This window comes from Crinia signifera, chromosome 19, assembly GCF_055691185.1.
Source record: "Crinia signifera chromosome 19, ASM5569118v1, whole genome shotgun sequence".
Taxonomy (NCBI): Eukaryota; Metazoa; Chordata; class Amphibia; order Anura; family Myobatrachidae; genus Crinia; species Crinia signifera.
The window spans coordinates 125,583,878-125,602,606 of NC_139226.1; the positions used below are offsets into that span (position 1 = coordinate 125,583,878).

Below are 18,729 nucleotides of genomic sequence, written 5' to 3' on the forward strand. Positions count from 1 at the left end.
CAAGACTGTTTAACAGTCACATTAGAAGGCCACCCTCTTATTACCCGATACCACTTTAATACCAGTCATCGTCATCCTTTTTGTGGAGTAAAAGAGGCAACGTTCTATTAAAGCATGGCAAGCCTCTAAAGCAGCCCAAACTGTGGCCCTCCAGCTGTTGTGAAACTACACTTCCCAGCATGCCTTGCCATAGTTTTAGCATTCTCTAATAGCAAATCAGTGGCAAGGCATGATGGGACTTGCAGTTTCACAACAGCTGGGGGGCCATAGTTTGTACATGCCTGCTCTAAATATTAGACCCAATAAAATACAATTTGTTGCAGTGTTCTGAGAACTAGGTATAATGTTGCTTGCACTAATGCTACTGTAATTTGCAAGGATCATCCGTCTTATCCTGTCAGCTGACCCAGACTGCTCCTCTGCAAGCACCACTGCCTTGGCTTTATAACCTCACATAGTCTGGTGGAAATCTCGCCACACATGAAGGCACATGACACTACCAAAAGAGGATTTTACACTGCTCCTTGTTCCTATATTATCTAAATAATATGTGTCCAAATACATCTAGCCTACTTATCTGCAAAACGGAGCGAACAGGATGCACTTGTTTTGTGAATAAGATAAGTCACAAGATCTGTAGCCTGAGAATCCTAAGCGGGGATAGATCATTGTTGGCGTTCCCCTACATGGCTAATGACGTGAGGTGGTCTCCCCTAACTACTAACCAAGCTTCAATCAGATAATCTGTTACTATCTGTACATCCCTTCCCCCTTCAGCCTGGTACATTTTAATAAATCAAGGCCACCCCTTGACTCTCCATCAGGATTGAGAGTAATGATTTTAATAAATCAAAGCCCTGATGGGTTAGTGGAGCTGTGCCCTTGATTTATTAAAATCTGTGCTCTGAATCTCAGGCCTGTCCCTGTGAGAACAGCTGGTGTTACTTAAAGTGACGGTGTCCCCATTAGCATGGCTGCAGTCAGCACTTTAATAACCTCAACTGTTCAAATGTGCTTATTCTAATGCACAAGTACAGAAAATCCCTATTTTAAAAGGATAATGCTGCAAATTCCTGTTTGTTCTTTCTCAACAATAGGAGTCTATAGAGTGATAGGGGGCACATTTGAAGCTCCCAAAAGCTAGCAATCCAAGGAGAATAGCCCATTCTCAATGTAATCCCTACTTTTTTTTTTAAAGCCAATTTAATGAGTGTTTTTGCCAAGTCTTGGGGGTCAATTTACTAAGATGGGAGTTATATTGAAGATGGGATTTTCCATAGCAACCAATCAGATTCTATCTTCTAGAAGGTGCTAAATAGGAAGTAGAATCTTATTGGTTAACAGCAACATCCCATCTTCAGTAGAACTCCCATCTTAGTAAATGGTCCAGTTAGTATCAGGTGGAAATACAGTCATATTGGCACATGATGCTTGTTAGATGAAGTTAGTTCAAATAATAAAAGGGATAATTTGGTACTTTTTTGGGACTTATCCTAATTTCAGCACTAGTATCAGGGCACCAACTGTTGGGTAAGTCTTACCGCTGTGAGTAGGGACTGCCATACTGTTTGCCAGCTGGTAGAGCCGCTGCTGCTGCTCTTCAAAGCCATGTTCGTTAAGTGCTGACATCATACGCCTGTAGTGCTCCTCGGGGGTCATTTGGGCCAACGGCTCCTCCAACAAAGGAGTCTGGGAGTTTTCTGCAGACAAATTGAAAATGTTATCACCATTGTGCACCAAAAAAAAAGAAAGGACTATATATATATATATATATATATATACAAAATCATATACTAGTTCTCTTCAAAGTAGTTAAAACACAGAAGCCTCTAACGGGCATGCACACCATCGATAGAATGGCCAATATCAGCGGCAATAATTGTAATTGCAAAGCACTAAATTACAACGTTCAAGGTTAATAAAAATAGTGGCTAGATAGCAAACCTTGAAATGATTAATTATTAAACCATCCCTAGCCAGCTCCGATTTATATTATTTGATTGGAACATTTCATTAAAATGGATCCAACGCCGCATTTCCAAGAGAGAGAGATGGTATTTCCACGAGCCCTACCTCCACTTGTTCTCTGGTTACACATATACATGTCCGAGCTAGTGAGAATATTATATATGACACGAGATTCTCCAGCAACACCTGCACCAGAGCCCTCATTTACTATGAGGCCAGCAGCACCGGCACACCTGGGTACAGAAGCTAATCAGAGAAGCCTCTCCAGACACCCCCGCTTGCCTATTTATAGCCTACTGTCACCTGCACGAGCTGCTCAGTGACCTTTCTGGAAATAGGCAGAGTCAGCCTTGGGAAAAACATATTTACATCAATATAGACAGGAGGGTGACACTTTCAGGGCACGAACAAAAAAATAATCCACATTTTTCAATAAGCAGCGCACAATTCTATACCGTAAAACGGTCGCTGTAAAATGAATAGACAAAGTACACTGACGTTTGTAAGCGGTCAGGGATTGCTAATGGGCGAGGTATAGTAATGGTCAGTGACGCCAATCGCTCAGCTGTTATAGCCAAGTTAGCAGTGGGCTGTTGCCTTCAGCAGCCCCATTCCCATAAAATGTATAATGTACACAGGTCCTCAGTTGCCCCAGGTACTGTACTTGTAAAGGTCCCCATAAATTGGGCCCTCTGCCTGCGATTGCAGCAATCATTCGCAGAAAAAGAGGCCAAATTGCAGATGATGGACAGCGGGTCCAATGCAATGTGCAGTCAGGTGCACAACACGCCAGACCATCCGAGTCGCCCCAGCAGGAGAAGCAATCTGCAGGGTTGCATCCGGCTCCAGGCAGGCTCAGTTGCATGCGATATATATCGCAATAGAACCGCATGCGATTTTCCGTCCGGGAAGGTTTCGGGCAGCTCCAGGGAGCACTGTATGCGACTTCTCAGAGGGGGAGAAGTCGCCGCAGTGTATGGGGGCCTTTAGGCGGTTATCAAAAGATAGTGAGGGTCTGGCAGACCAAGTCAAACTCAAAGGACAGAAGTGGTAAAAGATCAGCAGATAAATAATCAAGGTTAAAAAAAGGTTCTAAGGTCAGCGGGATGCTGGAAGAAACTATGGTCAGGAAAAAAGCGAAGGCCAGCAATGTAAAATCTAATAAATAATAGCACACAGCTCATTAAACACAGCTAGAATGCGATGCCAGACCTACTAAGGACACAATAAGGATTTGCTGGTTTGTCAGGCTCACATATAACCTGTGTGCCCTGTACTAAGGTTCCCGTTCTTGTTTAGAATAGAATAGAATCAACTTTATTGGCCATGTATGCTTGCACACACTAGGATTTTTGTGTGGATTACAGTGCAGCATCAAGCAGGGATGAAGGGGGGGGGGCATTCTTCTTAGGAACCTGCATTTAAATTAAGAGTGAAAAAAACAACGCACCAACAAATTATTGAAGGTTTAAAACCCTACGAAATCTGTGGGATCCGCGATCAAGGATGATCCTATATTAGAAGTGGGAACGCCGAAAACAGCCAACAAAACACATGAAATCTTAAGTAATGTGTCATTAGGAAGGATTATAATTATTAATGAGACATGGTGTTCTAGGGAGATTACACCTTTGCTGACACAGAGGTCTGGGGTTTGCCTGTAGGCACACAGTGTCACAGAATAATCTACTCATATTTCCAGATTACAGAAAAGAGAAAACGTCATTAGTGAGTAGCCAGACAAAACCCCATCTAGCGCTTTGAGTGGACTCAGCCCTCGCTAATACCAGGCTCATTGCGGCTTTCCTGTGTCTGCCCTGGTCATTACCAGTTAATGTGGTCAAGCATTGGACATTGATCCAGACAAATCTCCAGAAGGCACCAGCGAGGCGTGGTACAGCCCAGACAGCGGCATCTGTCTGTCTGTCTGTCTCCCCATGACTTGCAATGAGAATATCTGGTGACCCTGCCGTATTCCTAACCAGCCAATTAGCAATTCCTGTACAGTCCTGTCGGCAGCATGAAAGGTTGAGCCGGTCGGAGTGGACAGACTGTAAAAATCTCCATCGCCTGATGTGTTACCGAGTGTGGGGGCAACTAAGGCAGGAGCTACATCTTTGGCTAGAACCTGACATACGGTGATTCTTACTGTAACTTGGGTATCATTCATTTCTTCAGTGCAAAGATAACACGTCGTAAAATGCACGATAGCAAGAATTATGGTGCCAATGTGGGACATAACTTTACAGGTGGCACGTTTCCAGGCTTTCTCTACAGTGACTGCCCGAAGTGTGAAGGCAAACACACAGACGCCAACTTAATATAGTTTCCTGGGACATTTAGCTACTGGGCTGAAGCACTGAAGTCTCATTGTGCTCAATACCAGAAAGTAATCGGTAGATGGTAGGAATCTGTGGGATGAGTTCATTACTTGAACACACTGGGTGGTATTCAATTGTTTACACCAGCATTTCAGCTTGCTATCCCCGGAGGTGGGAAACTAAAATGCGCAAATGTGTGGCTAAACCGGACCATAAAAAAAAACAGATTGAACTTGAATATTGCCATATGATTTCCCATCTGTTTAGACGGGAGAATGGGCGTGACATAGCAATTGAATTCCACCCTTAGTGACAATGATGGGATATGTAGTTCTGCAAATCAGGAGTGCTGAAAGCTGCACATGCTGGCACTGCAAACCATATACTCTGTAGTCTTCAACTACAACTGTGTTTTCTTCTTTGCGCTATGAACTGATTGTTTATGTATAGCACAGTAAACTACCCTCCTGCATTCTACAGGAGACTCCCTGAAATAGCAGCAATCTCCCTCTCTCCCTGATTAGTCTAGCAATCTCCCTCGTGTCACCTAGCCCACATTACACTGTTACATCATAGTTACCTCCCCTCCTGCATTCTACAGGAGACTCCCTGAAATAGCAGCAATCTCCCTCTTTCCCTCATTAGTCTAGCAATCTCCCTCATGTCACCTAGCCCACATTACACTGTTACATCATAGTTACCTCCCATCCTGCATTCTACAGGAGACTCCCTGAAATAGCAGCAATCTCCCTCTCTCCCTCATTAGTCTAGCAATCTCCCTCATGTCACCTAGCCCACATTACACTGTTACATCATAGTTACCTCCCCTCCTGCATTCTACAGGAGACTCCCTGAAATAGCAGCAATCTCCCTCTCTCCCTCATTAGTCTAGCAATCTCCCTCATGTCACCTAGCCCACATTACACTGTTACATTATAGTTACCTCCCCTCCTTCATTCTGCAGTATACTCCCTGAAATAGCAGCAATCTCCCTCTCTCCCTCATTAGTCTAGCAATCTCCCTCATGTCACCTAGCCCACATTACACTGTTACATTATAGTTACCTCCCCTCCTTCATTCTGCAGTAGACTCCCTGAAATAGCAGCAATCTCCCTCTCTCCCTCATTAGTCTAGCAATCTCCCTCATGACACCTAGCCCACATTACACGGATACATCAAAGTTTCCTCCCCTCCTGCATTCTGCAGGAGACTCCCTGAAATAGCAGCAATCTCCCTCTCTCCCTCATTAGTCTAGCAATCTCCCTCATGTCACCTAGCCCACATTACACGGTTACATCATAGTTTCCTCCCCTCCTGCATTTTGCAGGAGACTCCCTGAAATAACAGTAATCTCCCTCTCTCCCTCATTAGTCTAGCAATCTCCCTCATGTCACCTAGCCCACATTACACGGTTACATCATAGTTTCCTCCCCTCCTGCGTTCTGCAGGAGACTCCCTCAAATAGCAGCAATCTCCCTCATTAGTCTAGCAATCTCCTTCATGTCACCTAGCCCACATTACACTGTTACATTTTTTTTTTTTTGGGGGGGGGAATGAGAGATAGAATGAGAGATAGATACATTCACATTGATTCATCAGCACCATTTCCCAGCACCTTACCAAGTACAGTAGCTCTTACTAATTGCTTTGGGGATCATCTACATTTGGATATAAATCATTTTAAAAGATTCCTCTCAGATGTAGCAGTACACACCCACGGTTCTAGGTGCCACGTTCACGATCACTTTTCACAATCTCTCCTTATATGGAACTAGACACGCCCTTTGGGTGGAGCATGACACCCCCCCCCCCCCTTAATGGGGCGCTGTGCAACATTCTACTACCAACTATAATCTACCTGAAACTAGTTTTCAAAAGTAGGCAAGTATGGTGTACAGCTCCTGGTGTAATATCCTACACATGGCACAAAGTTAGGCAGAAGTGGTCCGGTAGTGATAGGGTTAACCTAAAAGATTTTCAAGGCCACCAACTGGGTTCATTGTAGGAGCGCTGTCTTGTAATGAGAAAGATTCAAGGAGACCTCAAAACAAAGGAAGGAATCTACGGAGACTCCAAAAATAAAAACACTAATTATTTCTGATTAATTTTGTTTGGTAGCGTGAACAGAAGCTCGGAGGATTAATTGCTATGTTTTTTTTCATCCTGTTCAGAGCGTAGCGTAATTAACCACTGTGCGGTCGGAGAGGAGAGTGCGTTTCCTCGAACCCCCAACTCGATGGTTTGGTGAGGTTGTGGATTCCTCACTACAGTGAGTTAAAGAACTGAGCAAGTAACTATCACAAAGATATATAGGTGTAGGTGGGAAAAGTAAGTATGGAGAAGGCGGCGTACAATTTGGTACTTAAGAAAAAGTGCAGACAGACATTAGGTCGACATGCATGAAGGTCGACATGACTGAAGGTCGACAGGAACATTAGAACGACATGAGGAAGGTCAAAAGGTTGACATGATGTTTTTCAATTTTTTGTCTCCAATGTCAACACAGTCGACATGAACACTGAAAACTTGCGATACGCTCGCCATGCTTCAGACACTTTATTATTCTCCCACCACTCCCTAGTGCATGGTAGGGCACTAAATACAGCCTGTCGGCACATGTCGGCTCAAATAAAAAAGGTGAAAAATCCCATGTCTGCCTTTTGAATGTTGACCTTCCCCATGGCAACCTAATGTCCCTGTCGGCCTTTAGTCATGTCGACCTAGTGACCATATCCCGTTTAGGGAACCTATAGATGTTCTATCAACATTGAGAATAAGAGGTACACAATGTCGGAACTACAGGACTTCATCAGCTAAAGGACGGCTGTGCGGGCTAGAGGCCGTAGTTCCCCGACATTTGTTCAGCAAACCTCATGACTTATGTATCAATGTGCCACTACAGAAATAACATGCAGGCATTCAACACACAAACATCCATAGGTTATATTCCGCTTTAATCCTTTTAATTACTTTCTCATTAGCCAGCCCTTTGTAAATTGTTAACGTCAACATGAAAATGTTTCACGTGATGTTTAAACTGATGTCAAGTAATCTGTCTGAAGTTCATTAAACACCTATGTCCCTTTAGTTGGAATGCGTTTCCCTGATACCAGTCTACTTTGTGTACAATGACATCATACCTATCTTTCCCAGTAATATGTACAATATAAAATGTGCTGAAATCAGAAAGCTATTCCAGACAAATGCATAAAAACACATGCTGTTCTGGATATTCTAAAGCGTCAGTAATACTAATTGGTATGATTCCTAAACCCAGCTCAACATCATGGAGTTTGCCTAAGAGCGTGCTTTTGGTATATATACACTTATTTTGTACGCGTGGTGTGTTCTGCTCAAGCTGCATCCACCACAGTTAAGTGACTGGTAAAATAGAGACCGATGACCCGTATAATGCACGGAACTGTCAGCACACCGGAAATCTCCCGAATGCTGCCCTTAATTCTTGCCCTTTACGGAAATCTCATTTTACAGCAAGTACTGAAACTATTGCAATCTTAGTACAACAATGGCCCAAACAACGGTGTAAGAGTATTATTAGAGACTGTAAGACAAAGTGAGCTAACGGACAGCAAGAGCTGGATGTAAGTTGTAACGGTTAGCGTTACTGCCTCACGGCACTGAGGTCATGGGTTCGATTCCCACCATGGCCCTAACTGTGCGGAGTTTGTATATTCTCCCTGTGCTTGCGTGGGTTTCCTCCGGGTACTCCAGTTTCCTCCCACAATCCAATCGTAAACTGGTAGGCTAACTGGCTCCCAAACAATTAACTCTAGAATGAATATGTGTGCGTGTGTACATGTGGTAGGAAATATAGATTGTAAGCTCCGCTGGGGCAGGGACTGATGTGAATGTTCAACTACTCTATGTACAGCGCTGCGGAATATGTGTGCGCTATCCAATAAATCTAAAACTGTACAATGTAACCTAACAGTGGCAATAACAGGCCCATCACGGCCTTAAAGACGCATGCGGATGATCATATTATTGCGCCGCTAATATTGCATTTCATGCTATATACAACACATGTAACTGCTTTCTAGATCTAGATACTTTAATGAAATAAATAATGCTCTTCACTGGCAGCCTAAAGTGTCAGTAATTGAATGGAAACATTATTAAATTAACTCCAGCAAATATCATCTGTGTGTAACCCAGATCAATGCCAGGATCCCAAGGATAGCGTCACAACGAAATGAAGATGAGCGCTAACACACAGCCTTCACCAGCCACATGCACAGTCTGAGTGCAGCCGCTGCCAAGGGACCCCTCTCAGCCTGATTCTGTCCTTCCTTCTCCAGTCTCTTGCTGTCAGCTAGCAATAGATTGGATCACAGCTTAATGTCTGGGCTGACATCATGTAAAGTTTTAGCCGCATCATTAACACCCATCTGCATGCAGAGCAAATCATTAGGGCACAGAGGAGTGATGTCCCTGATAGCAATGAAAGGTTGGGCTAATGAGGCATTTTTATCCACTCAGTAGCCCTCTCCTCCTCCCTCTCGCTACACTTTGACACTCCACAAACACATCACCTTGACAACTCTCCCTCCCTCCATCCACGCCCTCCACAAGCTCTGCAGCCCCCCCCCCCCCCTTACCCCCCACCCTCCCCGCCTATTACTAGCAGTTTTAAGGAAGCGTACTAGATGCCACTCACCCTTCGGAGACTCGCTTCTGGCTTTCTTGCTTTCCAGAGGGCACTCGCTGTTACTGTTGGGAGAGCATTCTCGTTTCTTTCCTAGAAAGTGATCTGAAACAAAAAAGAAAGGAGATCAGCGAGAGAGAATAGGAGAGATCAATGAAAATGCAAAACAATTTGTATCTTTTTACATCTTAGCAAACGTTGCCAATATGCTGCCGCTGGCAGTACCAGAGTTGAGCAGATCAAGAAAATAAAATAATTGAGAGTACGGCAAGAGTCAACTTGCAGCTTCGCCCCCAACACAACTGTGTTTTCCGCTACCCCTGTGTGCACACAAGCCCGTGCTCACACACGGAGCGGATCAATGAAAAGATTTCCAGCTATAAAAATATTGAATGCGGGTTATTCTTACTGAGATTCATCATCTGTCCCCCGTGTCTTTCCACCGCTTGCAAACCCTGCTGCTGAATAACCGGGAGGAAGCCTGAGATTCTACTCAGCCTCCTTTCACAACACTTCCCTGAAACCCTTTAGCCGCCTATTCAGCGTGCTCCCTATACTCCCTGCGTCTCCGCTGGTCCCTGGCTGTCTCGTTGTCTTCGCAACAGTCTCGTCTGCTCTGCCTGCCTGTCTCTCCCACTTCTCTGCCCTGCTGCTGGTGGATGCTACGGAAACATCAGGCTCTTTTTGCATTAGTGAAGCTCGCTGAGCCAACGCAAATATCTAATATGCAATTACAGCATCCCCTGCACAGATTTCCAATCAATACCCTCCTATTATGTGGCTGGGGGAGGCTGGGAGCCTGATAGTGCTGCACGCGGCAGGAAGGAAGAGGTTGGCTGTCATTGGAAGCTTCAAATTCTCATCTATCAAGCGCTTGTTATGGGATGGATGCAGCGTCTTACAGGAAAGAGCCATCCTCCACTATGTGGAGCTGCGTACGGTGAACGGTTATTATAACCGGTCTTGTGATTGCAAAAGCAAAGCTCTGTCTTACTGAATTATCAGATGCAGGGGACCATGCGCCCGTATTATGTAACTCTCCAAATAAATCCATAGCGATTCACTGACCTCTATGGTCTAAAAGGATGCACACAAGAGGTATACAGTAGGATGGCACAAGAATCTGGAACCATTTTTTTGTGCGGGGGTGGATTATAGCGCCTGTCTGTATTAATACAAGCACTTTCAGAGTTGTCCTTCAGCCTATTGCTTGGGGCTGAACAGCAACAAAAACCATCCAGCTAATAAGTCACGGTGGGCCACCCCTACAGGCATACAGCCTGTGATTTTGTTGCGGAGTAAAGGGCAGGCAAACAAGCACAGGCGAAGTGTGTACAAAGTCACAGACAGTATGCATGGTCACGAATTCTGCAAACATGAACACTGGCAGGTCTCCATGCAACCTTCTGCCAGGAACGTTACAGCCACGGAAGGGCAGGAACCTACAGGTTTGGGGATGGAGCCAGAAGCTACCCACACACAGACACACTCACCAGCTACTAACACAAATAGAGACAGTTCCCTAGCTTACTACTCATCTCTCTGCACATTTCACTACAGGGACCAACCAATATGCTCTGTATACTCAAATGAGCATCCTATACATTCGACACATCCTATACATTGGACAATCCACAGGCATGATCACCCATAAACGCACACTGACCGTCAATCACTTTGCCCCCAAATCCTCACTATGCCCGCAGTGTGTAATCAGTCGTTGTGCGAGAGTGTTGCAGTGCCGATGCTGCCCGGTTGGGTGTGGTCATAGGGTAGACAGTGTGTAGGTCGATCCCAAAAGGTCGACATAGACAAAAGGTTGACACAAGCAAAAAGTCAAGATGAGGATTATGGTGTCCTTAATTAGTTCTCCATGCTTTGGGCAAGTTGCCATTCCCAATCAGAGACCTTGTGGATGGTAAAGTACGAAATTTATTTATTTATATTTGAAAAAACCTTGTGTCAGATTTCATGCGTCGACCATTTTACCATGTAGACCCTTTGTCCATGTTCACCATATGGTGTCGAGCAGGGGTGGCCAAACCGGTCCTCGAGATCTACCACCGTTCCTCGTTTTCCAGGTTACCTAGCTGCTGCACAGCTGTAGTCATTACTAACTGTCACATTCCCCAGATCACCTAGCTGCTGCACAGCTGTAGTCATTACTAACTATCACATGACCCAGATCATCTAGCTGCTGCACAGCTGTAGTCGCTACTAACTGTCACATTCCCCGGATCACCTAGCTGCTGCACAGCTGTAGTCATTACTAACTGTCACATGACCCAGATCATCTAGCTGCTGCACAGCTGTAGTCATTACTAACTGTCACATTCCCCAGATCACCTGGCTGGTGCACAGCTGTAGTCATTACTAACTGTCACATTCCCCAGATCACCTAGCTGCTGCACAGCTGTAGTCATTACTAACTGTCACATGACTCAGATCATCTAGCTGCTGCACAGCTGTAGTCATTACTAACTGTCACATGACTCAGATCATCTAGCTGCTGCACAGCTGTAGTCATTACTAACTGTCACATGACCCAGATCACCTAGCTGCTGCACAGCTGTAGTCATTACTAACTGTCACATGACCCAGATCACCTAGCTGCTGCACAGCTGTAGTCATTACTAACTGTCACATGACCCAGATCACCTAGCTGCTGCACAGCTGTAGTCATTACTAACTGTCACATGACCCAGATCACCTAGCTGCTGCACAGCTGTAGTCATTACTAACGGTCACATGACCCAGATCATCTAGCTGCTGCATAGCTGTAGTCGCTACTAACTGTCACATGACCCAGATCATCTAGCTGCTGCACAGCTGTAGTCATTACTAATTGTCACATGACCCAGATCATCTAGCTGCTGCACAGCTGTAGTCATTACTAACTGTCACATGACCCAGATCATCTAGCTGCTGCACAGCTGTAGTCATTACTAACGGTCACATTTCCCAGACCACCTAGCTGCTGCACAGCTGTAGTCATTACTAACTGTCACATTCCCCAGATCACCTAGCTGCTGCACAGCTGTAGTCATTACTAACTGTCACATGACCCAGATCATCTAGCTGCTGCACAGCTGTAGTCATTACTAACGGTCACATTTCCCAGACCACCTAGCTGCTGCACAGCTGTAGTCATTACTAACTGTCACATTCCCCAGATCACCTAGCTGCTGCACAGCTGTAGTCATTACTAACTGTCACATTCCCCAGATCCCCTAGCTGCTGCACAGCTGTAGTCATTACTAACTGTCACACTCCCCAGGTTACCTAGCTGGTGCACAGCTGTAGTCATTACTAACTGTCACATTCCCCAGATCCCCTAGCTGCTGCACAGCTGTAGACATTACTAACTGTCACATTTTCAAACCTGCTGCATTCATTCCTACTATAGATCCACAGGTTGCCTGAGATACATGAACTGTTGGTAGATCTTGAGGACAGATTTGGCCACCCCTGGTATAGAGCTATCATCCGGATACCTTGACAGTTGAATTCAGCATATGAATGGGCAATGTTTGGCTACCCAGACATACGCGAGTAATAACTCTAGCATAGATACACTTAAGAGAGTACAAGCCTGGAACCCAGGAGGAGTATAGTAGTTTTTCTTTTAACATTTCAATAACTGGAACACATGGTACTCCCCTCTCTGTGAGGTCTGTCAGCACTGAATGGGCTATAGAAGTCAGTGGCTGAGATGGAAATGTATATGGGCGGGAAGTCATGCCATCCCTACTGGCAAACCATTTGTAAAATGCCAACAAGGAAATACTGCAGGTATGTGTCAGAAAGACCTGTGGTCTGATCTCTACTAGGAGGTATGAATGGCACAAACCACACACACACGCGCACTAGCCAGGAAGCACCATGGTGAGGAAGTGGGAGGCCGTCAGCATCCTGGACTGGCAATCTTTTCAGAAGGAATGGGAAGTAGAACAGCGCACGGGTTACAGAATAAACTGCCACCCTCTGTCAAAGAGCTCAAAAGAGGTAGAAACGCCCAAAAATAATAATCTCAAGTATACCGGAATAGTAACAAACATAACCATAGGGAATAAAGATGTGCAGATGTGGCCAAGCCACAGGGCTGACCACCCCCAACTATGCTTCCTCTCATCACTGCTCCCCGGGTCCACCACTACTCCCCATCTACCCTGACCCGACTTCCCAATGTTAAAGGGATTTTCTATATTAAGTTTGATCCCATGCTCTTCGGTTTGTATATTGTAAACTCCTCTTATTAAATCAGCCATTTATTTCTTTTATCTAAAGAGTATCAATTGTATTTTGATGGAGGAAGCAGACAACTTGATGTACAATTCCATTTATCAAATCACCGGTGACAGGATTAATTTTTCACTGATCGTCATTAGCATTGATTCCATCTACAAATTGGCTTCTTGCTCTGAGTGTAACAATATGGATGTAATGTCCATATACATGGGCCCGATTCAGATATATAAGCTATTGCCGCCGCAGCTACAAATGTGTACCCAGAGACTGTGCAAAAATCTGCAAATACTACAGTTGCCTGGATTTGTTCTGCGATGCCCACAGGGAGTGAGACGTCGGAGCCGCTGTGACAAGATTGCAGATGCAAGCGGAGACATCCTACTGGTTATGACACTATTGCCACAACTTGCCGTTGCTTTCCGCCAACGGTCCCTGACTGTCAATAACATTGCAAACCACCTGCAAATCTCTGCGACCACCGTGGTAATACCACCGCGTGCTAAGTCAGCCGATAATCGCCCAACTGCCAAAACGTTATGGTTTGTGTACATCTCTGGATGAGCATCTCTGTACACATCAACTAGGAAAGCCAATCCTGGGATCCTGTTACTTAGGCCCAAAATTACTGGGATTTCAATCCTGGGATTGGAGCCTCCAATATCAATTTGTACATGTGCTTTTTAATGCTGGGCAGCACTAAGCAGCAGCATCGCTTGGGCTGAGAGGCTGACCGGTAATCAGGATGTGTGGCTTGATCTTAGAGGTCATGGATGGGCAGCCACAAACCACCAGGCCCCTTTATCGGTGGCCGCCTGTTTATAGACTGCTGTGCCGCAGTTCCCAGCGTGGCGCCTGGAAGCCAATATCGGGATAAGAGTTTTGCAACCCCGAAACCTGGTCTCCCCAACACCAACATTTCCCATGCTGTGTACATTGTATTTTGCTGTATATTACATACAAGAAATACACACCTTGACGGGTACACAGATTCCTAATGGAACCCAGGCTCTAGTCTCCTAACAGCTTGTGTTTATTGGCTGGTGGTGCAGCAGATGTGTGTGGGATCTGGCTAGGATCTGACTCAGATCTGCTGTGTCCCCATTTCCAGAATGATTTATTGCATTGGCCCTTGTATTGTCACATGCATGTGTTCGGGAGCCCAGCTATGACAGATCGCAGAGCAGTTATTATATCACGAACAAAACAACACGAAGAGTCACGGAAATACTGCTGGTGATAATGTTCTCAGTTAGCGGATACGGAACAATCTCAACAGTAGCAACGTTTCTGTTATACCAAGTAACCAACGCTAGCCACCACTTTCAGCTAAATATTTGCCATTGGTGTTTTATTTTTCCAATTGGGAACATTTTATAGTAAAAATGATATTATTACCTACCAAACATCAGTGTTCTCCCTTGACCCAAGGAAAGCGAGGTGTTTATCTTGGTTGTTTATGTGTGCGCCTGTGTGTCCCATTTGCCATGTGTGTACCCTTCCTCCGGTTACATTTGTTTTTTTCAGTTGTTTTCGAAGCCGATATATAGACAGCCCAGATTTCATAGCTTCATCCCCACCCTAGAGCGCTGTGTTCCATCCACAGATGAATAATGCTTTCACTGAACCCTACAAGAAGCTGTTATGAAGCTATGCGCTGTGTTTGTTACTGCGTAAGCCTTATGGCTGCCTGCGAGATAAGCCAAAGGTTGGTGCACAGATTGCAGATATGGGAAAGCATTCAATTAGGAACAAACCTCTCCAAGCGATGTGCGTACTCCAGATTTGGATTTAAAAGGAGAGGAGCAAAGTTTTAAGAACATTGTTGCTACCATTTAATAAAGGCATTTACATAACAGTGGAAAGATTTAAGGATTATTTTACCTTTGTTTACACATGCATATATTATATTCCTTATTATGCTGTTAATAGAGTGACATCACTAGAACCCATCTATAATGGTTCGTATGGTAATCATACAGTAATTGCAAAGCTATAATTATATTAATTAATTATAATCTCCCCTGAACGTTCTACTGACAGCGGGCATATTTCTTTCTTTCTATCCATCTCTGATAAATACTGGCAGAACACACACATACACACACACACACACAATTCATCGTCGTTTGACATAAAATGGAAACAATAGGTCAGATGTAAAGAGATGCTTATTTGCAAATTTGCGCATTGCGTATGTTCGGCGTATTGTCATAGGAACAGATCTTGTCCAGATCTGACTGTCCGTGAAACTGGGCGTTTCACGGTGGGAACAAGGTGTTTACACAAGTGATGGGCCTGAATCTAAAGCTCAGAGCTAGTCATGCATATGGAAAAGGGAAGCCTGTTCCTTCTAGAACTGTTGCACCTAGCATGAGGTTGGCGTAAAATGAACGGGTGGCAAAGCTTTCTGTTTGCAGCCACACGGACCAATCTTTCATCAGCATAAGAGCTGTAGGCTTCCTCTGCTGCCCGCAAAAACAGCAAACTGGCATTGCCCTCAGAATCCGCTGAATGTCTAAAGTATAGATGTGACAAATGAAAAGTAAACCGCATACATTAGGCACATTGCCTGATTGGCCAATAGAATTTATCTATAGATCTTCTTGTATTTTTATTTTCTTATTCCTGTGATCTAGCCTCCGCCACCTCTCCCCTTCCCCATCTCTTACCATGCTGTGTTCCCCCCGTACATTCGCTCTACAGCTCGCCATGCTATTAAGCAACAACCTGCAGGGCAAATCCAGCTGCAGGAGCAGCATTAGAAGACGGCGGGCTTGGTATCTTGCCTGTGCCAGGCTAATGAGGAAGCACTTAGCTACACTGACTTACAGAGCCCCGCCACTGAGCCCATGTTAAACGCTCCAAGTGCACAGGGCCACAGCTTGGCATGAGTCACAGCTCAGATGGGCCCTATGTCTCCTGTCCATATCACATCTGCCGGCGCAGACTTCTTAATTCCTTTCTCTTATTCCCTTAATCTGTCATCTTCATCAGGCTGGGGAAGTGGCAGCCAGCGAACCAGGGCTCCCGCACAATCAATCTCCACATTACAGCTGACAGAATGGTGCTAATAACTTATTGATCTAATGTTTGCCGAGCCCCACTGGGCCTGAAGAGCTGCGACTGATTGGCTGGAAGAGCGGAGACGGTGCCCAGAGCAAAGCGGAAAGCTTTCAAACTGTCTTCTTCCTGAGGACCACAGAGAGCAGGGTGGGAGGGGAGAGGAGGGGGCAACCCACAGGAGGTGGGGAGGTAATAGGAGAGGGAAAACAATAATAGAAGATGGGGCCCAGGTAACGTAAACTGGGTGAGTAAAGAGGGGGGGGGGACAGTTGTCCAAAAAAAAAAAATATAATAATAACGAAAAGGAAAAACTAGTAAATATACAGAAAGTGTGACATGTGCTAGGCTCAAGGTGTGAATATAATAAATTACACTCAGATCAGGGCGGCGGAGGTGTTTCAGAAAACCGCGTGGGTTAAAAGAGTGGAATACAATTACATTCAGGAAGTGTTTGCGTCGCTGTGCCATGGTGGAAAGCGTACAGAGGGGGCACTGATCGATATGAAAACACTCCCTGAAGAGACCAGCGCCACAGTACAGGCTCATTACAAGCTGGGGGGTCCTGGAGCCTGTGGCCTGAGAACGCAAGTGTGGGGGAGAGGAAGCAGCCGCCTATCTCCCTGGTGAATCACATACACGCTTGTATAGTTAACCCATGAGATGCCTGAGTATCACCATTTATATCTCATTTGGTATAGAACCGCTGTGTATGCATGCACGTATAATTGTATATAGCTGCATAGACATACACACTTGTACACACAAGCACACAACTATAGTATACATGGAGCACACGCAGCAGCAATGGCACACGTTTAGATTGTTATGTAACATCCACATACATACACTTGCTCAATGTTACATGTAGACAGATTTAGACATATCTACATACAGCACACACACACGGGCGCACATTACGGTAACACAACCACACACACACACACATACATATAGAAACATAGATACATACACTGACTCGATTACATGTATGATTGTACTCTACATGACACACGCATCACACAGACTGAAGACTGGAGATAATATAGACGGGTAAGATTTAGAAGTAACATTAGTTTGATGCATTTCATTAGAATATGTGTAATATCGCTGTTCTCACTTCACGAAGGCGGCCACACAAACAGAACCGACCACAATCTGTTCCCTGGAAGGAACGATTGAAAATTGTCCGAAAACTATCAAGAAAGCAAGAAGGAACCCGAATTACAGCTCATTCTGGCCAAGTGGGAATTTAGCAGAGAGGTGGGTGCCAGCAAGCGGAGGGGGGGGGTTAGAGGTTGTCAGGACCATGACAGCAGGAGAAAGGAAGCGATTAGAACGTGGAAGGCGAGAGTAAAGAGGTCGGCGGCGTTACCTCGCACCCTGTCACTTCTACGCAGCAGCATTGTCGCCAAGAGAACATGAGGAGGAGGGTGGTGTGTGCGCAGGAAGACAAGTGACGTGTTCTCTGGAATACATGAAGGGGCACAACGGGCAGCAGACACAGACACACACAGGTTCCCATTCAGTTACCAACCTGCAGAGGGCTTCAGAGACACAGGCAGGGTGACAGCTGCTGCTTCTTGTAAGGTCGTCTATACAAGCAGCACCTTGAACACTGTGCAAACCTCAAGGATCTAACCACAAAGCCATTAATAAGTCCTCAGCCAGGGAGCTCGGCTGTCAGCACCAATCCCAACCCATTAAGAGGGAAGGGGCTGCCAGCACCCGCTGTCTCCTAATACTCATGGTTACAATGGTGAAAACATCTCCTGCTCGCTTCTATTAGTATCCCCTGTCTGACAGCCACAGCAGAATCCCCCCAGCAGCTCTTGTGTCACTTGTGTGTCCGGTATAAACTTTACTTGTGTATGTGTCACAGTCATCCTTACTGCTCTGCTTCCTGCTGCGGCTGTCTCAGCGGTGCACGGTCTCCCTTGTCAGTCTGTCTCCCATGTGCTGTAGTGTGCAGTGAGGTGAGCAGCTGCACGGTCAGACCCAGGTGAGCCTTCCATGCTTGCCACGCTGTCTGCACAGAGTTCAACAGCCCTCCCTACAGGTCTCACCGGGCGCAGGGGTGACAGCGCGCATCACAGACAATGGCTGTCACATCATCTGCACTGTGGAAATATAGAGCTTTAATATTGAAGTTGAGTTGCAAGAGCTGCTAGCTAGACTAAAATGACCATAAGCATAATAATATATATATATATATAGATCCCGCCGTCTTTGAAAACCCATGCAGTTCCTCTTCCCTGCCTGGGGTGTCGCGGTCTGCTGTGGTGTTTCTAGCACAGGTCTGGCTTGCATATCAGTGCTGATATACAGACCACACTGTGCTAGAAGCACTACAGCAGACAGCGACACCCCAGGCATGGAAGAGGAACTGCATGGGTTTTCAAATATGGCGGGTGCTAGAATGAACAATATATATATATATATATATATATATATATATATATATAT

At 45.3% G+C, this 18,729-nt stretch overlaps 1 protein-coding gene across 3 annotated transcripts in view; it reads right to left on the minus strand.

The window, feature by feature from the left end:
• SAMD11 (sterile alpha motif domain containing 11) overlaps window positions 1-18,729 on the minus strand; it is a 160,307-nt gene that overhangs the window by 31,108 nt on the left and 110,470 nt on the right. For all 3 annotated transcript variants that reach the window (XM_083163284.1, XM_083163283.1, XM_083163285.1), the window contains exons 6-7: window positions 8,968-9,060; window positions 1,542-1,700 (exon numbers count right to left, since the gene is read on the minus strand). In XM_083163284.1, the coding sequence (XP_083019410.1) occupies window positions 1,542-1,700; window positions 8,968-9,060 (252 nt within the window). The remainder of the gene's footprint in view (window positions 1-1,541; window positions 1,701-8,967; window positions 9,061-18,729) is intronic.